At 40.1% G+C, this 26387-nt stretch overlaps 1 protein-coding gene across 6 annotated transcripts in view; it reads right to left on the bottom strand.

The window, feature by feature from the left end:
- Positions 1-577: 577 nt before the first annotated feature.
- Positions 578-26387, bottom strand: part of LOC106602781 (signaling lymphocytic activation molecule) — a 34493-nt gene continuing 8683 nt past the window's right edge. Inside the window, exons 2-6 of one of the 6 annotated variants that reach the window (XM_045716748.2) lie at positions 7793-8116; positions 5555-5833; positions 5297-5413; positions 4796-4866; positions 578-3949 (exon numbers count right to left, since the gene is read on the bottom strand). In XM_045716748.2, the coding sequence (XP_045572704.2) occupies positions 3830-3949; positions 4796-4866; positions 5297-5413; positions 5555-5833; positions 7793-8116 (911 nt within the window). In that variant the 3' untranslated portion in view covers positions 578-3829. The remainder of the gene's footprint in view (positions 3950-4795; positions 4867-5296; positions 5414-5554; positions 5834-7792; positions 8117-26387) is intronic. The other 5 variants (XM_045716749.2, XM_082974338.1, XM_082974339.1 and 2 more) reach the window with 5 other exon arrangements.

Here is a 26387-nt window from a genome sequence, read left to right as displayed (position 1 = left end):
CGGAAAACTAACGACAAAGGTTAGGATAATTTACATAAAATGTAAAGTGAATTGGGTGAAGGGGAAGCTAAAATGCTACAGTTCACCCTGATGCAACTTGAACACACAACCTTTGGATTGCTAGACGTCGTGATATATGTCCTACCCATCCTCCCCAACCAACCTCCCTCCTATAATTTCTGTCTTAAGTAAACTTTTGCCTTTATAATCAATACTACTTATTGGAGTAAAATACCAAACGTCTGTCCATTGAGTCCAGTCTGGCACAATAACTACAGAGTAGGTGAAAGAGATTGTGGGAAAGTCTTTCTTTTTCCCAGAGCAGGTGTTGGAAGTGGGCAGTTAAATTTATAAAGGGCAATATTGCACAGGTGTAGCCTACTAAACAAAGCATTATCAACCCTGATAAGAGATTAGAAAACCACCTACTCTGGGACAATGTTACAGGATACTTAACTGTGTCAGACTTTCAGATAGAAGATTACAGGGTTATACTGTGGAGAATACAGATGGAGAGAAGAGGAAACGTACATTTGAGCATGGGGGTTTTGAATAAAACAACTTATAGATGGTGATGTTAAGTCAGACCACTTTATCGTAAAACATTTTTTACATACAGGTAAGGAAATGATTTGCCCAGTATCTTCATTCAGTTAATCAATATTAAGATGAAATGTTTTCATTTTAGTGCAGGACAACTGTTCTGCCAACTCTTCTACATTAGGCCTATATAATGTCTTCCAATCTGAATCTTGTCTTGTCTGTTCCCTGAGTTCCTTGATGATATTAATAAATTCTTCACAACATAGAGGCTCTATTTAATTTGGTTTTCACTTTGTTCACTACATATATTTTATACATTTAATTAGTTATACATATAGGCTGGTTTCTGGTGAAAAAGTTCAACAACCAGACACCTCTGCACCGGAAGGAGGGGTTGTCAGTGTGTCCTGCAGAAACATCTGTTTTAGGGGGAGCCAAAGGGAGTTCTGCACACTGACCATAATGCTAAAGATCAGGAATCAAAGTTAAAATGTAAAGGTACTCAATACCTTGTCCATGCTGCTGCAGACTGAAAGAGTGTACACCTAATCTGTTTTTTATACAGTAATGTTTCTAATTTCCTGTAACAAAACACTGGAGTCACAGCATTACGCAGTCTGACCTTTGTAGAAAAATACACCACATAAATACACAGAATGATAACTGAGGCACTCATGTTTTCTGACCAAAATGTGATAAAACATATCATTGGCATGTCATAATTTACAAGACATGTTTTTGTAGAAAATATAATAATTTGGCACAATAATGCATGACCACAGTCCAAATGTAAAAGCATAGAAAGGGAACCATTTGAGAACATTTTACTGACACATGATTTAAGTTACACTTACAATATACAGTACACTGGCTCAGACTACAACATGGTGTAGTATGTACAGTACAGTATACTGAAATATAAAAACATTCAACCACTAGATGAGAAAAATACATTAGAAGAAAAACACATTGTTTCCTTGAAAGCAATACTTGAAATGTAATAGGATTAGTCATCATTCTTTTAATATTAGAAATGTACAGCTGCCTGGCATTAAAAGTAACAGGACAAAACATCCCAAATACAATAGAGAAACACACTTGAAAAAACCCCAACAATTACAGTGGTCTCTCCTAGACCCTAGAAGTAGGCTAAATTTGGTATTTGGTATTTTATTAGGATCCCAATTAGCTGTTGCAAAAGCAGCAGCTACTCTTCCAGGGGTCCACACAAAATATGACATAATACGGAACATTAATAGACGAGAACAGCTCAAGGACAGAACTACATCAATAAAAAAAGGCACACGTAGCCTACATATCACTACATACACACAAACTATCTAGGGTAAACATTAAAACCAGAATCTAGAGGTTGTGTGTCTCTGGAGAAATGTTGCCAATCTCAAACTCTAAAACGTAGCTATGGCCGCAAGGACTGACATTTTTTCACAGGTATGTTGTAGCAGTACAATCTTTGTTTCCAAAAATTCTAATGACAACAAAAATATAAACAATGGAGTAAAATTAAATCATATTGTGGGTTGTGATAAGGTAAGTATATTTTTCAAGCATGTATGGGGGATTGACGACTATTTAACATTAGGAAATATCAAAGATTGTATACTTTTAAATGGAATGTATAGGTAAGTCTGACGTAATGTATTGAAGCTCAGGTAAAAAAAAAAGCTCAGTAAACAAATCTTTAACACTTTGAATAAGTCATAAGCTTATTTTAGAATAGTGAAATGTGAATTATATTATCTTAATATTCAGTCTCAATAACTACTCTGAAATAGAAATGTAATGGCCTCCAGTGCAACAACTCACTATGGTATCAGTAGATTTGGTATTTTTTCACAGTTATATATGTGGGCTAATGTAGGTGGAGCACAAAATGCTCTAATAGAAGGAATGTCTGCAGGAGGGAGTAATTGTATTCTATTTTATTTGTAAATATACACCACCCGTACGGACTCGGGAGAGATGAAGGTCAAGGGACGTGTGTCCTCCGAAACACAACCCAGCCAAGTCACACTGCTTCTTGACACAATGCCCACTTAATCCGGAAGCCAGCCGCACCAATGTGTACGCCTGGCGACTGTGTCAGCGAACATTGCGCCCGGCCCGCCACAGAAGTCGCTAGAGCGCGATGGGACAACAACATCCAAACCCTCCCCTAAACCGGACAACACTGGGCCAATTGTGCACCATGGGTCTCCTGGTCGCGGCCGGCTGTGATAGAGCCTGGGCTCGAACCAGGATCTCTAGTGGAGATCCTGGATCGCAGCTAGCACAGCAATGCAGTCCCTTAGACTACTGCGCCACTCGGGAGTCCCGAGTGATTGTATTCTTAAGATATGATGAGCTAAATACTGTGTAGATAAGGACAAGCAATAAATGGTCCATCATAATAAACTAAACTGTTGATTTCATACATTCAAACTGCATGAACACAGTTGTTGTCAAAGCAAGATCTGAACTACACTTAATCACGACTGCATTTTGTGAAAAGCAGTAAGAGTAAAATCTCAACCAAGAACACTTTCTGAGTCAAAGGCAAATCAAGATCTACCACTCAGAAATGTTTCAACAGAATCTATATGGTGGTTTCCAACGTAGCCAGTAGCCATTGTGCTGAGGAACTCAGTCTCACAATCAATTTGTGCATATATGCACATAAATCATTACAGCAAATTTCGTGCGTTTTTGTGCGTTTTGCACTAATTGATTGTGAGACTGCGTTGGCTGAGGAGTAGGTGGCTTTATCTCACCAAACATCTGCTTTTTATGTACACAGCTGCTATCCACTGGCAAGCCAGACAATGACCAGCTATAAAAAGATACAGGGGAGGCACCTACATTTAAACAACAGAACAGACAGTACTGAAATAAGCTTTGGCACAGCAATAGCATAGATAACACACTAGTGAATTGTATTAGGTTCCATTTCTTTTAACCTATACATTGGGACAATGGGCACTTGAAAAGAGGGATCACCCTACTAATAGCTCTAGGCATAGCTATTGAATTTGTCTTTATCAGTGAATCTCATCGAGGCCCCAATTCAACAAAAGACTGTGAGAATGACCAACAAAGGAAGTCTGAAATGATAACAACAGCACAATGGTTAAATGGACATTTTCTCCAGGAACAACTGTGCCTCCATTAAGTTTTCTAAAATGAATATGGACTATAATTTTGTCTTAACGTCCTCTTTAGGATGTAATGCCTTCTCTTGGATGTGAATTATCACGTCTCCCACTCAGAATCTTCATGTTTTGCTCCTTCATGCAGTGTTAACATCCTCACTGGCAGCCATGCGATGTAACTGGAGTGTATCATAAACTAACGTCAGGTTAGGGTTGTCTGTAAGCGACTCCAGTCCTTGTATACCTGTCCGCTCCTCCTAGACAGGGAGAGGGAGGGAGGTAGGGAGGAAAGGATTGAGAGGGACAAGGAAAGAGTGGGGTAGGAAAGAAAAAAGGATCATATGTTTCGTTATCAAATACTTTGTACCAGAGGAAGGAAACAAGACAAGTCTGATGCTCTGTTGTCCATTCTCATTGTTCTGGACTAGGTAACTCAACAGTCAACACATCTAGAACCATTCCTAAATCTAGTGGCAGGAACCATGAAGCCAAGTTTAAAAGTCCACAGACTTGGCAAATACTGTAAAAGACACAGGAAGATCAAAAGCATTACTATACTGAACAAAAGTAGAAATGCAACATGCAACAATTTCAAAGATTTTACTGAATTACAGTTCATAAAAGGACATCACTCAATTGAAATAAATTAATCTATGGATTTCACATGACTGGGCAAGGGAGCAGCAATGGTTGGGCCAGGGAGGGCATAGGTCCACCCACTTAGGAGCCATGTCCCCCCACACCCCCAACCCTCCCAGAAGACCTGCAGGTGAAGAAGCCTGATGTGGAGACCCTGGGCTGGTATGGTTACACGTGGTCTGCAGTTGTGATACCAGTTGAATGGGTAGGTGTGTCCAAACATTTGACTGGTACTGTATGTACAATATGCAGTGTGGCTTCTCATTGTGCAACCCAAACATTTCATATGGGCAAAACTGGTTGCAATGACATCTGGCCGTGTATCAAACTCAGGTGGTCTGTGCAACTCAATACCACATTAACCCACTGGCACAGAGCTAAAGCCTACAGTTGTAGCCATGAGGGCTGCTAAAGCTGCTGTATTACATCTCCTATGTTTATCAGCCTGTAGCATTATTACTAACCTGTTTACCTGCTGGTTTAATGTGAGTTATCTCTGCATACTGAATGTCATCTTGCTTTCTTTCAGGTGAGTCTATAAAGGCAAATAAAGGAAATGAAATATACAGTGTGGGTGGGAGTAACTGACAGATATGCACAAATGCTCACCCCCAAGACAGGTTCTGAAAACACTAAGAACTCATGTTACTATGGATTCCTGTGTCTGTGCTAGCTGTCGTTTTGGCACAAGAGAAGCTATAAAGTAATGATTGTCAGAGTGTGCTTGTGTGTGTGTGTGCCTTCTGCTTTTTCAACATTTAGAGAAGTGGTCTGAGACAATGCAACTGTCTGACCAAGCAGAGGAAGTGTAGAAGATACACCACTTCATTTGACCTGCATCCGTTGTTCAGGCAAACATTTCCTACCTTTTCCAAAACACTATCCATGATGATTAAAAAAGGTTGTGCACAACATGTTTTGACTTTGACAAGGAGAATGACCTCACCCCGTTAAAAGCTAAATACCTGCATGTGAGTGTCTGTTTCTCTTCTTAAGATAGATTGCAAGTCCAACAAGTCCTGAAGCAACCAAAACGCTGATTACAGCAATAATAAGAGAACCTCGAGTCCTCTCATCACCATCTGAAGTAAAAAGATAGCAGCTATATTTTAATTAAAACATTGTGTTTCATAAAATGAGCTCTACCATACTTATTGTTTCATATCGAAGTTGGTATTGTCTGGATATTTGCAATGTAACATTGCTACTGTACATGTTTTTACCTGTCACCTTGGAGGGATCACTCTCTATACAAGAATTTGGAACATCAGCAGACTCCTTGCTGACTGGGTTGGCAGCCTCACATCTGTAAGAGTCTCTGTTCTGTTCATCCACCTTGAGAGGTAGAGAGAGGGTGATGTTGAGGTCAGGGCTGCTGGTCTGGTTGAGTATGTCCTCTCCTCTGTACCAGGACAGGGTCACCTCTCTCCCGTTCTCCATAGAACACACCACTGTACAGGAGATGTTATCATGGACCGTCACTTGAGGTTTGGACAGAACATCTGGAAGACAAATAATGAAAAAATTGGAATTAGTGAAATGGAACTGATCTTTAAAGTAGCAAAGACCAGTTGCTACATTCATTTTTGGACTTATAAATGAATGATATGCACTCATTGATTCTTGAAGAATATTTATAAATGCCTCATGAGCTTAGTCCCCATCAGAGAACCCATAAACTTGTTTAACTCCGGTGTTTGTAAACAAAGAAAATGTAAACAAACACTATATAAACTCATCAAAAAAAGAAATGTCCTCTCACTGTCATCTGTGTTTATTTTCAGCAAACTTAACATGTGTAAATATTTGTATGAACATAAGATTCAACAACTGAGACATGAACTGAACAAGTTCCACAGACATGTGACTAACAGAAATGGAATAATGTGTCCCTGAACAAAGGGGGGGTCAAAATCAAAAGTAACAGTCAGTATCGGTGTGGCCATCAGCAGCATTATGTACTGCAGTGCATCTCCTCCTCATGGACTGCAACAGATTTGCCAGTTCTTGCTGTGAGATATTACCCCACTCTACCACCAAGGCACCTGCAAGTTCCTGGACATTTCTGGGGGGAATGGCCCTAGCCCTCACCCTCTGATCCAACAGGTCCTAGACGTGCTCAATGTGATTGAGATCCAGGCTCTTCGCTGGCCATGGCAGAACACTGACATTCCTGTCTTGCAGGAAATCACGCACAGAACGAGCAGTATGGCTGGTGGCATTGTCATGATGGATGGTCATGTCAGGACGAGCTTGCAGGAAGGGCACCACATGAGGGAGGAGGATGTCTTACCTGTAATGCACAGCGTTGAGATTACCTGCAATGACAACAAGCTGAGTCTGATGATGCTGAGACACACCGTCCCAGACCATGACGGACCCTCCACCTCCAAATCGATACCGCTCCCGAGTACAGGCCTCGGTGTAATGCTCATTCCTTCGACGATAAACACGAATCCGACCATCACCCCTGGTGAGACAAAACTGCGACTAGTCAGTGAAGAGCGCTTTTAGCCAGTCCTGTCTGGTCCAGCGACGGTGGGTTTGTGCCCATAGGCGACCATGTTGCCGGTGATGTTTGGTGAGGACCTGCCTTATAACAGGCCTACAAGCCCTCAGTCCAGCCTCTCTCAGCCTATTGCTGACAGTCTGAGCAGTGATGGAGGGATTGTGCGTTCCTGGTGTAACTCGGGCAGTTGTTTTTGCCATCCTGTATATGTTCCGCAGGTGTGATGTTCAGATGTACCGATCCTGTGCAGGTGTTGTTACACGTGGTCTGCCACTGCGAGGATGATCAGCTGTCCGTCCTGTCTCCCTGTAGCGCTGTCACAGGCGTCTCACAGTACAGACATTGCAATTTATTGCCCTGGCCACATCTGCAGTCCTCATGCCTCCTTGCAGTATGCCTACGGCATGTTCACACAGATGAGCAGGGACCCTGGGCATCTTATTTTTGGAGTTTTTCACAGTCAGTAGAAAGGCGTCTTTAGTGTCCTAAGTTTTTATAACAGTGACCTTAATTGACTAACGTCTGTAAGCTGTTACTGTCTTAACGACCGTTCCACAGGTGCATGTTCATGAATTGTTTATGGTTCATTGAACAAGCATGGGAAACAGTGTTTAAACCCTTTACAATGAAGATCTGTGAAGTTATTTGGATTTTTACGAATTATCTTTGAAAGACAGGGTCCTGAAAAAGGGAAATTTTTTTTTTGCTGAGTTCATCTGAAAACTATAATTTTTATACAATGGCTGATCAGTCCTTGCATCCATAGCTCTGTCTGAATTTGAGAGTGGTTACATTTTTCCAGACCCATCCCTCTGCTTTTTACCAAGCCAAAAGGTGACAGCCTTAGTGTTGTTTCTACTGCTGATTGCCGCTTTAATGATTTTGTAATTTACAACGCACGCATGCACGCACGCACGTGCGTGCGCACACACACACACACACACACACTTACAGTACACAGTAAGCTGAAATGTATGTGTCGTCTTCCCTTCATCTTCATCTGCCTTCTCCACATTATAAACCCCAGAATCGTCTATTTGTAGGTCTGACAAAGTGAAGAATCCAGTAACATTGTTCCAGTGAAGGCGGTTTTTAAATCTCTTCACAAGGTTGGTATTACTTTGTTTACCAGGGTACACCTGTGCAATATTGCCAAGGTCTCCATAAAGTAAATTGCCAGACTTCAACACCCTTTCTGGAAAAGAGAGAAACGTTCCCACGATGCCATTCACCTGCCGAGTCTCTGAATGGGCTGAATACTGTGCTGAGCAGAGTACTGTGGAGAGAAAGAGAGACTCAATATTCAACGCATTGACTTAATAAATATCATAGTTCTTCTCTAATAATATAGCAATGTAGCAAATTAGTTTTTCTCGATTTCTTGATAAAATGTGTCCAAACAGAATTAACATTTTATAAACAACTAACATGCAGCCATAAAAACTGAAACACGTTGGCCAAAATGACACATTTAATTAGCAAAATGCATTAAGACTCAAAATATTAAATACATGAAACAAAATCAACTACCTCCATCAAAACATACAACTTGTAATCTATTGAAAAGTTATTTCAATAAATCGTTACACAATAGCCCAATAAATACGAACTAAACTATCAATATACTCTAACATGGTTTACCTTCTTTCATATTTCTGTGCATTTGTTGATACTATAATTATAGTATGCACCATAAAGTCATGTAAACATATCAAAGCACGGGCTGTATTATTATTATATTTCCTAAAATGATTTTACCAAAGTTGACCAATGCAGAAAGAATGTCACTGAAGAGCATGAATATCCAGAAACAAAAGGCTTTATTTGACCTTTTACCATGTTGTCCTTCACAAATTCAATAATGCTGTACAGTATATACAGAGAATAAAAATTAAAATACACCAAGCTAACAAATCACTGCAAAAACAAAGCAATGTAAAAAAGGCAACACCAATACAGTATACACCACATTCAGTCCATTTGTTCTTGTCAGTCAGGCCACATGTTTTCATCAACATCACCCTGGATGTTTTCCGTTAAAATGCAGTGAGGAAAACATCTCCTTGCATGGCACATCCACGCTTGGCAGTCCTCTTCAGTGATTGCCGTATAACCGGAATTCATTGTGTCTAGGAGGGACATCTGGTCATGTGGACGGTAATCATAAACGTTCCACCTCCACACATCTGAACCCCTCTTCATCTATGGGCCCCTCTACCTCTCCTTTGTCCTTTCCCTCGGCTTCTTACTCGGTCCATTCTTGCAAACAGCAACTCAGAAGTGAGTGACCTCTCAATTAAACTTTTAATGGAACTGATCTCTATCATAACCTAATGCGCACAACAGTATTATTTTTTTGTAAAACTGTAAGTCATTACTCATTGCTTTCACACAAAATGCAAATGCTAAGCACATTTTTGCAAAACAGTAAAAACAACTCACTACAAAAGACGTAAAACATTTGGTGACAGCTGATACAAATTACTCCTATGAATGTGAACCTCTTCTGCACACGTTCACACTTCTTTACACAATTGTTCACTCAGCAATCAGTGCTTATTCATGGTTTAAAGAGGTCAAAACTGTAAAGGCCTGATGTGATGGTGACGGTCAGGAAAGAAAGTACATAAAATGGTTCCAAAAGAGTTCTTCGGCTGTCCCCATGTCCCCTTTTTGGTTCTAGATAAAAAGCATTTTTGGTTTCAGGTTGAACCCTTTTGAGTTCCATGTAGGGGCCCCTGGGGTAAGGGTTCTACATGGAACCCAAAAGGGTTCTGCCTGAAACCAAAAATGGTTCTTCAAAGGGTTCTCCTATGGGGACAGCTGAAGAACTGTGTTAGGTTTTACACACTGAAATTAAGTAAACAAATTCTTATTCTGCTGTTGATGGCACAATAACTGAAATGCCATCATTGTGAGAATGAAAAAAACAATCCTTTATTACTTTCTTTTTTGGTACTTTTATTTTAAGAGGCAAATTCCATTGAGACCAAAACCTCTTTTGCAAGAAAGCCCTGCATGTGCACAAATTATACAAAATATGCCTGAACTGCCCTAGAGGCACCAGACATTCACAGTGCAGAGAGCTCTGCAGATCATTCCATATATGGGGCGCAAAAAAAACTGAATGCAGATTTACTTAATTCCGTAGTGATCAACAGGATTTCTAGAGTTAGTCATCCCTGTGATCGGGACTGGTAGCTCTTATGTCTGTAATTTAAAAATGAAAATGAGGCCCACAAAAACGTAGCGCCGGTATTATGGGTCGTATCTTTTGAACCGTAAAAGCTACAACCAAGCTGTTTTCTCTGAGGAAAAGAGTGAGACTTGGCTACACCGAACCTGGCCACGAAATGCAGTGGGGAAAGTGAGAGGATTGAGCGAGACTATAAACTCAAAGACAACCTACCTCTATACTCAAGAAAGAGAAAAACATAGCTAGACTGTTCCATCACTATTTAAATCAATGCTGCTATTGTTTTTAATTTCGTAAAGCAGCTTGTGTTTCTTATCCAGGCAAAGAGAGAGTCACCTGCACCAGTCGCCTGCGCGATGTGTAGCCGATAATCAGAGAAGAATCTGTCTGCCTTTCTGCCCACACTCATAGTTTGCTCACCTGCAGCTCACCAGCTGATGTATAGAAGGCTGTGACGTCTTTCCTTCTGCTTAACAGAACTGTTCCTGCGCAGACACAGAAAAGCTCTCAATCTCTCCAAAAACTATTGTCCAGTCTATTTAGCAGTCCGATTTTAGTAGCAGAGATAATTTAGTCAAGTTTCATTTTAGTAAACTGAAATGAAAAATATTTGAGCCTATAGTTTGTTCTTGGTCTATTTAGCCAGTGTTTGGCGAATATTTTTGTCACTATTTTTGTTGATGAAATTAACACTGATCCAAACAATTTACCACTTAATCTTACATCTAGACGTTCCGCTAGCGGAACACCTGCTCCAATATCCAATGATAGGCGTGGCGCGAATTACAAATTCCTCAAAAATCCCAAAACTTCAATTTTTCAAACATATGACTATTTTACAGCATTTTAAAGACAAGACTCTCCTTTATCTAACCACACTGTCCGATTTCAAAAAGGCTTTACAGCGAAAGCAAAACATTAGATTATGTCAGCAGAGTACCCAGCCAGAAATAATCAGACACCCATTTTTCAAGCTAGCATATAATGTCACAAAAAACAAAACCACAGCTAAATGCAGCACTAACCTTTGATGATCTTCATCAGATGACACTCCTAGGACATTATGTTATACAATACATGCATGTTTTGTTCAATCAAGTTCATATTTATATCAAAAACCGGCTTTTTACATTAGCATGTGACGTTCAGAACTAGCATTCCCACCGAACACTTCCGGTGAATTTACTAAATTACTCATGATAAACGTTCACAAAAAACATAACAATTATTTTAAGAATTATAGATACAGAACTCCGTTATGCAATCGCTATGGCCGATTTTAAAATAGCTTTTCGGTGAAAGCACATTTTGCAATATTCTGAGTAGATAGCCTGGCCATCATGGCTAGCTATTTTGACACCCGTCCAAGTGTGGTACTCACCAAACTCAGATTTACTATAAGAAAAATTGGATTACCTTTGCTGTTCTTCGTCAGAATGCACTCCCAGGACTTCTACTTCAATAACAAATGTTGGTTTGGTTCCAAATAATCCATAGTTATATCCAAATAGGGGCGTTTTGTTCGTGCGTTCAAGACACTATCCGAAGGGTAAAGAAGGCCCGGCGCGTTTCGTGACAAAAAAATTCAAAATATGCCATTACCATACTTCGAAGCATGTCAAACGCTGTTTAAAATCAATTTTTAAGCGATTTTTCTCGTAAAAAAGCGATAATATTCCGACCGGGAAACCCTGTTTTCGTTCAGAGACGAAAAAATAAAAACATGGAGTCGTCTCGTGCACGCGGCCCCAGTCTCATTGTTCTCAGATCGACCACTATCCAAATGCGCTACTGTTTTTCAGCCCTGGCCTGCAAAGTCATCATTCAACGTTCTGGTGCCTTCTGAGAGCATATGGGAGCGTTAGAAAATGTCACGTTACAGCAGAGATCCCCTGTTTTGGATATAGATGATCAAGAAGGCCAAGAAATAGTCAGAGAGGGTGCTTCCTGTTTGGAATCTTCTCAGGTTTTGGCCTGCCAAATGAGTTCTGTTATACTCACAGACACCATTCAAATAGTTTTAGAAACTTTGGAGTGTTTTCTATCCAAAGCTAATAATTATATGCATATTCTAGTTTCTGGGCAGGAGTAATAATCAGATTAAATCGGGTACGTTTTTTATCCGGCCGTGAAAATACTGCCCTCTATCCATAACAAGTTAATAAAATACTTCAAAGTCCTATTAAAAGTAGTTTTTTGGGGTATCGGTACTTTACTTGATTATTTATATTTCTGACATGTTTTACTTTTACTTCACTACATTCCCAAAGAAAATTATATACTTTTTACTCCATACATTTTTCCTGACACCCAAAAGTACTCTTTACATTTTGAGATCAGGACAGGAAAATTATCAAATTCACACACTTACCAAGAGAACAACCCCGGTCATCCCTACTGCCTGTGATCTGATGACTCACTAAGCACATGCTTCCTTTGTAAATGATGTCTGAGTGTTGGAGCGTGCCCCTGGCTATCCATAAATTAAAATAAACAAGAAAATTATGCCGTCTGGTTTGCTCAATATAAAGAATTTGGAATTATTTATAGTTTTACTTTTGATACTTAAGTATATTTTAGAAATTAGATTTACTTTTGATACTTAAGTATATTTCAAACCAAATACTTTTAGACTTTTACTCAAGTAATATTTTACTGGGTGACTTTCACTTTTACTTGAGTCATTTTCTATTAAGGTATCTGTACTTTTACTTAAGTGATGACAATTCGGTACCTTTTCCACCACTGCTTCATTTAAAACCAGTGATGTTGCTGAGATGGTGCTATGCCTTAGTCTGAAGCCTGACTGATACTCATTTAGAATAGATTTCGTAGCTAGCAGAGATCTAAGTTGACAGTTGATTAGAGATTCATTAATTTTGTCAAACTGGTCCTTGACTAAAAAACACTTTCAATGAAAATGTTAATTCTTCATTTGTGTCCGGGAAACCAGCCCTAAATGTCTACAATGACGTGGTGCTCTGTTTTTCTCTGTCTATTTGTTTTCCTGCTCATCCAGGATAAGCAAACACTGACATACAAAAACAAAGGTTAGACCATAGCTTTGTTTAATAAATTGTTAAAAACATGTATTTTGAAAAATAAAACCACTATTGCATCTAGCTGCCACAATTTTGCAAGTGTCAGAAAACACCTCAAACTGTTATGTTAGGATGTAAGACTATGTTTAATAATCAACACAATCACAAAAAAACGTGTTCACGCATTATAACGGTCAGAACATACAGTAGGTCTACAACAAAATAGAGAAACACATTAATCTTAGTCAAAATTGACCAGGACAAAAGACGACAAAAGCTCTTCGCATGCATGACTTGTTACAGCAACATATAACTTCAGAACTGGCCGAAATATCTTTGTACTGGCTAAAGCCAGTGGCATGAATTTAAATTGTTTATATAGTTAGAGACAGATACAATATATTCAGTGCTCTCCACTAATTTTGTCACCCTTGGTAAATCTGAGCAAAATGGGCAGTGAAAAAAACGTCTTTATTGTTTATCCTCTTGGTCTTTCATTAAATAAATTCACACAAATCCAACCTTTAATTAAAGCAAAATAATTGAAAGAAAAAATACATGCTTATCATAAAACAAATATTTTTTCGCAAATATACAGTACCAGTCAAACGTTTGGACACACCTACTCATTCAATGGATTTTCTATATTTTTACTATGTTCTACATTGTAGAATAATAACACATATGGAATCATGTAGTAACCAAAAAAGTGTTCAGCATATAAAAATATATTTTAGACTTTAGATTCTTCAAAGTAGCCACCCTTTGCCTTGAAGACAGCTTTGCACACTATTGGCATTCTCTCAACCAGCTTCATGAGGTAGTCACCTGGAATGCTTTACCAACAATCTGGAAGGAGTTCCCACATATGCTGAGCACTTGTTGACTGCTTTTCCTTCACTCTGTGGTCCAACTCCTTCCAAACCATCTCAATTGGGTTGAGGTCGGGTGAATGTGAAGGCCAGGCCATCTGATGCAGCATTCCATCACTCTCATTATTGGTGAAATATCCCTTACACAGCCTGGAGGTGTGTTTTAGGTCATTGTCCTATTGAAAAACAAATGATAGTCCCACTAAGCGCAAACCAGATGGGATGGTGTATCGCTGCAGAATGCTGTGGTAGCAATGCTGGTAAAGTGTGCCTTGAATTCTAAATAAGTCAAAGACAGTGTCACCAGCAAAGCACCCCCACAGCATCACACCTCCTCCATGCTTCACAGTGGGACCCACACATGCGGAGATCATCCGTACACCTACTCTGCGTCTCTCAAAGACATGACGGTTGGAACCAAAAATCTCTAATGCCCATTGCTGGAGTTTCTTGGCCCAAGCAAGTCTCTTCTTCTTATTGGTGTCCTTTAGTAATTTTTTTGTTGTTGCAGCAATTCATCCATGAAGGCCTGATTCACACAGTCTCCTCTGAACAGTTAATGTTGAGATATGTCTGTCACTTGAACTCTGTGAAGCATTTATTTGGGCTGCAATCTGAGGTGCAGTTAATAGCCGATTTCTGAGGCTGGTAACTCTAATGAACTTATCCTCTACAGCAGAGGTAACTCTGGGTCTTCTTTTCCTGTGGTGGTCCTCATGAGGGCCAGTTTCGTCATAGCGCTTGATGGTTTTGCGACTGCACTTGAAATTCTCCGGATTGACTGACTTTCATGTCTAAAGGTAATGATGGACTGTAATTTCTCTTCACTTATTTTAGCTGTTATTGCCATAATATGGACTTGGTCTTTTCCATATAGGGCTATCTTCTGTATACCAACCCTACCTTGTTACAACAAAACTGATTGGCTCAAACGCTGGAAGGAAAGAAATTGCACAAATTAACTTTTAAAAAGGCACACCTGTTAATTGAAATGCGTTCCAGATGACTACCTCATGAAGCTGGTTGAGAGAATGCCAACAGTGTGCAAAGCTGTCATCAAGGCAAAGGGTGGCTAGTTTGAAGAATCTCAAATATAAAATTTATTTAGATTTGTTTAACCTGTTAGGGCTAGGGGGCAGTATTGACACGGCTGGATAAAAAACATACCCGATTTAATCTGTTTACCAGTCCTACCCAGTAACTAGAATATGCATATACTTATTACATATGGATAGAAAACACCCTAAATTTTCTAAAACTGTTTGAATGGTGTCTGTGAGTATAACAGAACTCAAATGGCAGGTCAAAACCTGAGAGATTCCTTTACAGGAAGTGGCCTGTCTGACCATTTCTTGAACTTCTTTTCCATCTCTATCATTTACTAAGGATCTCTGCTCTAACGTGACACTTCCCACGTCGTCCATAGGCGCTCAGAGCCCGGGAAAAAACAGAATGTCGTCATTCCAGCCCCAGGCTGAAACACATTATCGCCTTTCTCAAGTGGCCGATCAAGGGACACTGGGCTTAGGCGCGTGACCCGACCGCCCCCGCCTTTGGGATTTTTTCCTCTGTTTGCCGAAAAGGAGATTCCCTGTCGGAATATTATCGCTTTTCTACGAGAAAAATGTCGTAAAAATTGATTTTAAACAGCGGTTGACATGCTTCGAAGTACGGTAATGGAATATTTAGAATTTTATTGTCACGAATTGCGCCATGCGCGCGACACTTCTTTACTATTTCGGATAGTGTCTGGAACGCACAAACAAAACGCCGCTATTCGGATATAACGATGGATTATTTTGGACCAAACCAACATTTGTTATTGAAGTAGCAGTCCTGGGTGTGCATTCTGACGAAGACAACAAAAGGTAATCAAACTTTTATAATAGTAAATATGATTATGGTGAGTGCTAAACTTGCCGGGTGTCTAAATAGCGAGCCCGTGATGCCTGGGCTATGTACTTAGAATATTGCAAAATGTGCTTTCACCAAAAAGCTATTTTAAAATCGGACATATCGAGTGCATAGAGGAGGTCTGTATCTATAATTCTTAAAATAATTGTTATGCTTTTTGTGAACGTTTATCGTGAGTAATTTAGTAAAATGTTAGCGAATTCCCCGGAAGTTTGCGGGGGGTATGCTAGTTCTGAACGTCACATGCTAATGTAAAAAGCTGGTTTTTGATATAAATATGAACTTGATTGAACAAAACATGCATGTATTGTATAACATAATGTCCTAGGGTTGTCATCTGATGAAGATCATCAAAGGTGAGTGCTGCATTTAGCTGTCTTCTGGGTTTTGGTGACATTATATGCTGGCTTGAAAAATGGGTGTCTGATTATTTCTGGCTTGGTACTCTGCTGACATAATCTAATGTTTTGCTTTCGTTGTAAAGCCTTTTTGAAATCGGACAGTGTGGTTAGATTAACGAGAGTCTTGTCTTTAAATTGCTGTAAAATAGTCATATGTTTGAGAAATTGAAGTAATAGGATTTTTAACGTTTTGAAAATCGCGCCACAGGCTGCCAGTGGCTGTTACGTAGGTAACGCAAGCGTCCCACCTAGCCCATAGAGGTTAACACTTTTTTGGTTACTACATGATTCCATATGTGTTATTTCATTGTTTTGAGGTGTGTTATTTCATAGTTTTCACTATTATTCTACAAATAGGCATTTTCAAGCATTTAGCAATTTTTTTATAGCCATTTCCTGATTTGTGCAGCTCAACAACCTTTTGTTGCACATCATTACTGTATTCTCGGGTCTTTCCCATAGTGATGCAGAAATATGGAAATTGTATGTCCTCATATTTATACCCCAGTGAAACAGGAAGTCATGGCTTACCACTTAAGTGTTCCTAACTTAAAAACGTAAAATATGAATGGGAATTTACTTGATTTATTTCTAGGGGTGCCAATAATTGTGGCACACATGTTTCAGAGAGAAATATTAATCACATAATTTTTTTTCAATAATCTTACTTCAATTAAAAGGTTCTATTTTTGTGAACATTTTGAATGAAAAACCAAATAGGATAAACAGCAACAACAACAATAATTCACAACCCGTTTTGCTCTTTATACCGAAGTAAATGTTATGATGTAACATTAGCTAGAGCTAGGCAAAAGGGCACTGTATACCGAAGTAAATGTTGTGATGTACCATTAGCTAGAGCTAGGCAAAAGTTGGCAAACGTTAGCTTGCTAGTTCACTAACTTTAGCTATTATTTTTGCCTCAGTCACACTAGACCTGAATCAAACAATGAAATAAGCGGCCAAACTATTAAACAGCAATATATTCCACCGTAATGTGAGTTGTTATTAGTCAGTATAGCAATGTAACGTTATTGATCTGTCAGTTTCACTAGCTAACTCCCTACTTTTCACACTTACACGGTATAAACAGCTCTACAGACTTCACTGTCATGGTGCACAGTCAGTACACAACACTATGCTCATCATGTCTTAGCAGGATCAGATGGTGACAGGTGTCCCAGCAGGGTCAGACAGCCAGGGAAGACCAGTCTATGGAGCTCAGGTGAATTTTGCAATATATTATAACAATCAGTGAATGGATACAAAGTTCCATCTTGAGTTGATGGGTAGGCTACAGTGTGATCTGGGAATAATGGTAATTTCAATTATTGAACCATTGATTGTTTTCTTGGATAATATAATGTATAAATGTACACCAAGGTAATTCTTTGTCATGCGTCATCTGAGCAGTATCAGATGGTGACAGGGGTCTCATCAGGGTCAGGCAGTCAGGGAAGACCAGTCTGTCACTGCGCAGAGGGGAAATTTTGCAGATGCTACACTTTACTCTCTCAGTGCAGCAAACACTGGACAGGCAAGAAGCTTCAATATTAAAATTATTTTAAAGCAGTTAGACAAACCTCTAAAGTTGATTTCCAAACTGTTTCATGGGTTGATAGTGGCTTTTCACGATGACACAAAATATGTAAAATAAAAATGTGTGGAAGACCAGGGAGACACTATTGATGATGATGAATGGATACAGATATGCCCTGTCATGTTCAAATAATCTCAGACATAAATAACTGCAGTTTAAGATCATCCATAGAATGTACTACAGTGGAAAGAAAAGTATGTGAACCCTTTGATATTACCTGGAGTCTAATTCACAACACAGCCCCTTTTTTTCAATTTTCGCCTAAAATGACATACCCAAATATAACTGCCTGTAACTCAGGCCATGAAGCAAGGATATGCATATGCTTGGTACCATTTGAAAGGAAACACTTTGAAGTTTGTGGAAATGTGAAAGGAATGTGCAATTTCGATTTTGTCCACTAGATGGCAGCAGTGTATGTGCAATGGTTTAGACTGATCCAATGAACCATTGCATTTCTGTTCAAAATGTTGTATCAAGACTTCCCAAATGTGCCTAATTTGTTTATTAATAGCTTTTCATGTTCAAAACTGTGCACTCTCCTCAAACAATAGCATGGTATTATTTCACTGTAATAGCTACTGTAAATTGGACAGTGCAGTTAGATTAACAAGAATTTACGCCGATCACAAAGATGTTTTAATTAATAACACACAAACAATTATATGCTTTCATGTCTTTATTGAACACACCGTGTAAACATTCACAGTGCAGGGTGGAAAAAGTATGTGAACCCTTGGTTTTAATATCTGGTTGACCCTACTTTGGCAGCAATAACCTCAACCAAAGTGTTCTGTAGTTGCGGATCAGACCTGCACAACGGTCAGGAGGAATGTTGGACCGTTCAGCAATATTCTTGGGATGTCTGGTGTGAACCGCCCTCTTGAGGTCATGCCACAGCATCTCAATTGGGTTGAGGTCAGGACTCTGACTGGACCACTCCAGAAGGCATATTTTCTTCTGTGAAGCAATTCTGTTGTTAATTTACTGTGTTTTGGTTCGTTATCCTGTTGCATCACCCAACTTCTGTTGAGCTTCAATTGGCGGACAGATAGCCTTACATTCTCCTGCAAAATGTCTTGATAAACTTTGGAATACATTTTTCCGTCGTTGACAGCAAGCTGTCCAGGCCCTGAGGCAGCAAAGCAGCTCCAAACCATGATGCTCCCGTCACCATACTTTACAGTTGAGATGAGATTTTGATGTTGATGTGCTGTGCCTTTTTATTCTCCACACATAGTGATGTGTGTTCCTTCTAAACAACTAAACTTTATTTTCATCTGTCAACAGAAAATGTTGCCAGTAGCGCTGTGGAACATCCAGATGCTCTTTTGTTAACTTCAGTGTGTGCAACAATGTTTTTATTGGACAGCAGTGTCTTCTTCCGTGTTGTCCTCCCATGAACACCATTCTTGTTTACTATTTTACGTATCACAGACTTGTCAACAGAGATGTAAGCATGTTCCAGAGGTGTCTTTAAGTCCGTAGCTGACACTAAGTTTCTTCTTAACCTCATTCAGCATTCTGCGCTGTACTCTTGCAGTCCTCTTCGCGGGGCGGCCACTCCTAGTGAGATTAACAACAGTGCTGAACTTTCTCCATTTATAGACAATTTGTCTAACCGTGGACTGATGAACATCAAGGCTTTTAGAGATACTTTTGTAACCCTCTCCAGCTTTATGCAAGTCAACTTTTCTTAATCTTGGGTCTTCTGAGATGTCTTTTGTTTGAGGCATGGTTCACATCAGGCAATGCTTATTGTGAATAGCAAACTCACATTTTGTGAGTGTTTTTATAGGGCAGGGCAGCTCTAACCAACATCTCCAATCTCGTGTCAATGATTGTACTCCAGGTTGGCAGACTCCTGATTCCAATTAGCTTTTGGAGAAAGCCCAGGGTTTTTCCAAACTACACTGTGAATGTTTAAATGATGCATTCAAAATAGACAATACAAATACAATAATTTGTGTTTTATTAGTTTAAGCAGACTGCGTTTGTCTGTTGTGACTTAGATGAAGATCAGATAACATTTTATGACCAATTTATGCAGAAATCCAGATAATTCCAAAGGGTTCACATACTTCTTCTTGCCACTGTATATGCAAGTTAAATTGAATTGCATTATTCTGCTGGAGGTGTAAAGCACAAAAGGAGGCACATTTGCAAATGTTATTGTCTTGTGAAGGGTGGATGAATTTTGGCAAAGAGTATGTTCTTTTATCTCATTATGTCCACATTTTCTCCCTGTTTTTGTTTGCTTGGAAATGTTGATACTGGAGACTGTTATCAGAAGAAACTGTGTAACCTAGCATTTATAGCGGCTAAGAAATGCATTGCCAGTAATTGGAAGGTTGGTTATCCTCCCAAAATGTCACAATGGATGGCAGAAATGTCAAGTTATGTATCACTAGATTTGATTTATTACACAATTAAGGGTATACTTTGCAACTTTCATAAGGTCTGTATTCCTTAAATGGAATACTGTATGATAACTGGAGTCTGCATTGAAAACATGCCCACGTCAGGTGAGATACCCACTTAGGCAATCCCTAGCTGCCGGGCTGCTCACGCTTGGCCCTTGGGGTCACTCTGGCCTTGGCCTATCACACGTGAAACATATAATGAATGGTTGTAATCTTAATGAAGGGAAAAAGGCCATTCTTGAACATGTGGTGAGACATTCTTACTAATCTGTTAGAGAACCAGTTTGTATTTAATTAAGTATAACTTTTGTATGACTAAGGCCTTTAGTGAGAGGTCTAATGGTTTAATATTTAATCATTTCTGCCCTCTGAATTCATATTCTTAATATACAGTGGGGAGAACAAGTATTTGATACACTGCCGATTTTGCAGTTTTTCCTACTTACAAAGCATGTAGAAGTCTGTAATTTTTATCATAGGTACACTTCAACTGTGAGAGACGGAATCTAAAACAAACATCCAGAAAAACAAATTGTATGATTTTAAGTAATTCATTTGCATTTTATTGCATGACAAGTATTTGATATATCAGAAAAGCAGAACTTAATATTTGGTACAGAAACCTTTGTTTACAATTACAGGGATCATACGTTTCCTGTAGTTCTTGACCAGGTTTGCACACACTGCAGCAGGGATTTTGGCCCACTCCTCCATACAGACCTTCTCCAGATCCTTCAGGTTTCGGGGCTGTCGCTGGGCAATACGGACTTGCAGCTCCCTCCAAAGATTTTCTATTGGGTTCGGGTCTGGAGACTGGCTAGGCCACTCCAGGACCTTGAGATGCTTCTTACGGAGCCACTCCTTAGTTGCCCTGGCTGTGTGTTTCGGGTCGTTGTCATGCTGGAAGACCCAGCCACGACCCATCTTCAATGCTCTTACTGAGGGAAGGAGGTTGTTGGCCAAGATCTCGCGATACATGGCCCCATCCATCCTCCCCTCAATACGGTGCAGTCGTCCTGTCCCCTTTGCAGAAAAGCATCCCCAAAGAATGATGTTTCCACCTCCATGCTTCACGGTTGGGATGGTGTTCTTGGGGTTGTACTCATCCTTCTTCTTCCTCCAAACACGGCGAGTGGAGTTTATACCAAAAAGCTCTATTTTTGTCTCATCAGACCACATGACCTTCTCCCATTCCTCCTCTGGATCATCCAGATGGTCATTGGCAAACTTCAGACAGGCCTGGACATGCGCTGGCTTGAGCAGGGGGACCTTGTGTGCGCTGCAGGATTTTAATCCATGATGGCGTAGTGTGTTACTAATGGTTTTCTTTGAGACTGTGGTCCCAGCTCTCTTCAGGTCATTGACCAGGTCCTGCCGTGTAGTTCTGGGCTGATCCCTCACCTTCCTCATGATCATTGATGCCCCACGAGGTGAGATCTTGCATGGAGCCCCAGAGCGAGGGTGATTGACCGTCATCTTGAACTTCTTCCATTTTCTAATAATTGTTGCCTTCTCACCAAGCTGCTTGCCTATTGTCCTGTAGCCCATCCCAGCCTTGTGCAGGTCTACAATTTTATCCCTGATGTCCTTACACAGCTAACTGGTCTTGGCCATTGTGGAGAGGTTGGAGTATGTTTGATTGAGTGTGTGGACAGGTGTCTTTTATACAGGTAACGAGTTCAAACAGGTGTAGTTAACCTGTTGGAGCTAGGGGGCACGGCTGGATAAAAAAACGTATCCGATTTAAACTGGTTACTACTCTTGCCCAGAAGCGAGAATATGCATATAATTGGTAGATTTGGATAGAAAACTCTTAAAGTTTCTAAAACTGTTTGAATGGTGTCTGTGAGTATAACAGAACTCATATGGCAGGCCAAAACCTGAGAAGATTCCATACAGGAAGTGCCCTGTCTGACAATTTGTTGTCCTTCTGTTGCATCTCTATCGAAAATACAGCATCTGTGCTGTAACGTGACACTTTCTAAGGCCCCCATATGCTCTTTAAAGCCGCCAGAAAGTGGAATGGGGTGTCTGCTGTCTCTGGGCGAAGAACAGCAGGATAATTTGTGAGTGGTCAGCCTGGGGACAGTGACACTGGAGATGCGCGTTCATGAGAATTCGCAATTTTTTTATGAAAACAACGTTGCCCGGTTGGAATATTATCGCTATTTTACGAGACATTTATTTTAAACAGCGTTTGACATGCTTCTAAGTACGGTAATGGAATATTTTGCTTTTTTTTTGTCACGAAATGCAGTCATGCGTCACCCTTCGGATAGTGACCTGAACGCACGAACAAAATGGAGCTATTTGAATATAACTATGGATTATTTGGAACCAAAACAGCATTTGTTGTTGAAATAGAAGTCCTGGGAGTGCATTCTGACGAAGAATAGCAAAGGTAATCCAATTTTTCTAATAGTAATTCTGAATTTAGGTTGTCCCAAACTTGGTGGGTGTCAAAATAGCTAGCCGTGATGGCTGGGCTATGTACTCAGAATATTGCAAAATGTGCTTTCGCCGAAAAGCTATTTTAAAATCTGACATAGCGATTGCATAAAGGAGTTCTGTATCTATAATTCTTAAAATAATTGTTATCTATTTTGTGAACATTTATCGTGAGTAATTTAGTAAATTCACCGGAAGTTTGCGGTGGGTATGCTAGTTCTAAACATCACATGCTAATGTAAAAAGCTGTTTTTTGATATAAATATGAACTTGATGTATTGTATAACATAATGTCCTAGGAGTGTCATCTGATGAAGATCAGGTTAGTGCTGCATTTAGCTGTGGTTTTGGATTTTGTGACATATATGCTTGCTTTGAAAATGTCTGTGTGATTATTTTTGGCAGGGTACTCTCCTGACTTAATCTTATGTTTTGCTTTCGCTGTAAAGCCTTTTTGAAATCGGACAATGTGGTTAGATTAACGAGAGTCTTGTCTTTAAAATGGTGTAAAATAGTCATATGTTTGAGAAATTGAAGTAATAGCATTTTTGAGGTATTTGTATTTCGCGCCACGCGCGTCCCACCTAGCCCAGGGAAGTTAATACAGGTACGGAATTCTTACTGGTTGGTAGGTGATCAAATACTTATGTCATGCAATAAAATGCAAATTAATTACTTAAAAATCATACAATGCGATTTTCTGGATTTTTGTTTTAGATTCCGTCTCTCACAGTTGAAGTGTACCTATGATACAGATCTCTACATGCTTTGTAAGTAGGAAAACCTGCAAAATCGGCAGTGTATCAAATACTTGTTCTCCCCACTGTAAATAGGACTGTTTAATTTTGTCTGGCTTGCCGTTTCAAATAAAATGGAATATTCGTTCTTTCATCTAATTAACAAAACGAGTCGCTAGGTGTAGACAAGACCGTAAGCAAATAGGTAAACTGCGATATGACTGAAGAGTTAATCAGCGTGAGTATGTCCACTTCACCAGCATACCATTTTATTGGTAAATTACACGGTAATGCAAAAGTTGTCTTTTTTTGCGATCCAATATGTAATATAGTACAGTTATAATAATTTGGTTCTAATCCAGAGAGGTTAGATTATCTATGAGGCTGCATTCAAGTTCAAGTTTTTAAGCGTTGGATTTCTAGGCCCTTGATATTATTGTCAGATCTGATTTTAATAGCTAACATTTCGATGGCCATAATAAATACATATGCTGATGGTGGACAACCTTGTTTTACTCCTCTTGACAGTTTACTTGTTTCTGAGATGTAGCCATTATTTACTATTTTACACCTAGGGTTACTATACATAACGCTAACCCATTGTATAAGAGATTCTCCAAAATGTAAATATTCTAAGGCACTTATATATAAACTGCAGTCGTACTTGTTTTTATTTCCTTTTATAGGAAAAGGCTACTTCAGGAGTATTTTCGTTGCTGACTGAAAGCTAGTTAATTTTTGATTTAGCTGATTGACAGTTAATTATATGTATATTTAGATTTTCTTTACTCAAGGTCTATGCATATGGTGTGGTTGTTGGTGTTTCAAATGGTCATTATCTTTTTTTCTTTATAATTTAATTTAGTCAAATAATTTTGGATACTGTCAATATTTATGGATACAACTCAAAACAAGAAAATGATGTCCTTGAGGCTGTAGAAAATATATATTTTAATTGATATTCTACATTTCCCAGATCCTTACTCTTAATAGGTAGAGATTTTAATATTGCTTTAGATAATTATCTTGATAGCTGGCCACCGCAGCAGTCTACTTCTCTGATTGCCAATCTAAAGTTATTTCTGCAGAAGATTGATCTAGTGGATTTATGGAGAGAGTTTCTTCTTGAGAGATCCTATACCTGGTGTAACAAAACATATACTAGACGTTCACGTATTAACTATTGGCTGGATTCAGAGTGCTAAAAAAATGATGTTTCTTTTCAAATTATTGACACGCCTCTAACAGACCATAGAGCTATTTGCATACAAGTGTGAATATTGCACTGTAATGAGAGTCACTGCTAAGCTTCATAATGGAAATTGAATAGCTTTATATTAAAACATGAAATTGTCAAATTTCATAAGTTTTATTATACATTTTTGGAATAAAGCCCAGAGAGAAAGTGTATATAGGACAAACTGGGAACTTCTAAAATTTGAAACTGCTAAATATTTAAGAAAATATAACAGTGATCTTGCAAAGACCAGAAGGATAGAAGAGAAAAATTTTACATAATGTCACGTCCTGACCAATATAAGTTGTTATTTTCTATGGTAGAGTGGTCAGGGCGTGACAGGGGGTGTTTTTGTGTTTGTTCTATGTTATCTATTTCAATGTTTGAGTTTCTAGTTTATCTATTTCTATGTTGAGGTTTATTGGTTTAACCTTCAGTTGGAGACAGCGGTTCCTCGTTGCCTCTAATTGGAGGTCATATTTAGTAGGGGTGTTTTTTCCTGTTGTTTGTGGGTAGTTGTTTCCTGTTTAGTGTATGTTCACCTGACGGAACTGTTTTTGTTGTTTTTGTTCTAAGTGTCTTCACAATTAAAGTATGAGCACTTCACACGCCGCGCCTTGGTCCCCTTTGTACGACCCGCGTTACAGAACTACCCACCATGACTGGATCAAGCGGCGTGCCCAGGCAGAGATGGACACCTGGTCGTACGTGGAGTGGATGGAAAGGAGAAACTGGACTTGGGGCCAAGTCATTGATAGATATCGGAGCCTACCGGGGAAGAATGAGAGGCAGCCCCCAAAATTGTTTTGGGGGGGGGCACACGGGTAGTTTGGCTGGGCCAGGGGTGAGCCCTGAGCCAACTCCCCGTGCTTATTGTGGTGAGCACGTGCCCGCTTCTCGCACTCTCTCTCCGGTACGCCTCCATAATCCAGTACGTCCTGTTCCTGCTCCCCGCACTAGCCCTGAGGTGTGTGTTACTAGTCTGGCGCTTCCAAAGCCAGCCCCACGCACCAGGCCTCCAGTGCGCCTCCATAGTCCAGTAAGTCCTATGCCTGCTCCTCGCACTCTCCCTTCAGTGCGCAGCCATAACCCGGTACAGCCAGTGCCTGCTGTGAGCACTCGGCCATTAGTACACCCTGTTCCTGCTCCCCGCACTAGCCCTGAGGTGCGTGTTACTAGTCTGGCGCCTCCAAAGCCAGCCCCACGCACCAGGTCTCTAGTGCGCCTGCCCAGCACAGTACGTCCTGTTCCTGCTCCCCGCACTCGCCCTCCAGGGCGCCTCCATAACCCGGTACAGCCAGTGCCTGCTGTGAGCACTCGGCCATTAGTGCGTCTTCCCAGTCCGGTGAGACCGATTCCTGTTCCTCGCACTCTCCCTCCAGTGCGCCTCCATAACCCGGTACAGCCAGTACCTGCTGTGAGCACTTGGCCTTTGGCGGTGATCTGCAGCCCAGAGCCTTCGGCGGTGGTCTGCAGCCCAGATCCTTTGGCGGCGGCTTTTAGCCCAGAGTCTTCGGCGGTGGTGGGCGGTCCGAAGCCTCCAAAGATGATCCATGGTCTGGTTCCTCTCGACAAACAGAAGCGGGGGGATCAGCGGGCGGTGGGGGTACTACGCCCGGAACCAGAGCTGCCACCATAGACATTTTTTCACCCTCCCTTTAGGTTTGGGTTTTTTGTT

The sequence above is a fragment of the Salmo salar genome, chromosome 04 (assembly GCF_965601325.2).
Source record: "Salmo salar chromosome 04, fSalSal1, whole genome shotgun sequence".
NCBI classification, from domain to species: domain Eukaryota; kingdom Metazoa; phylum Chordata; class Actinopteri; order Salmoniformes; family Salmonidae; genus Salmo; species Salmo salar.
Note: the sequence above shows the minus strand (reverse complement) of the source record. Positions and strands in the feature narration are given on the sequence as shown.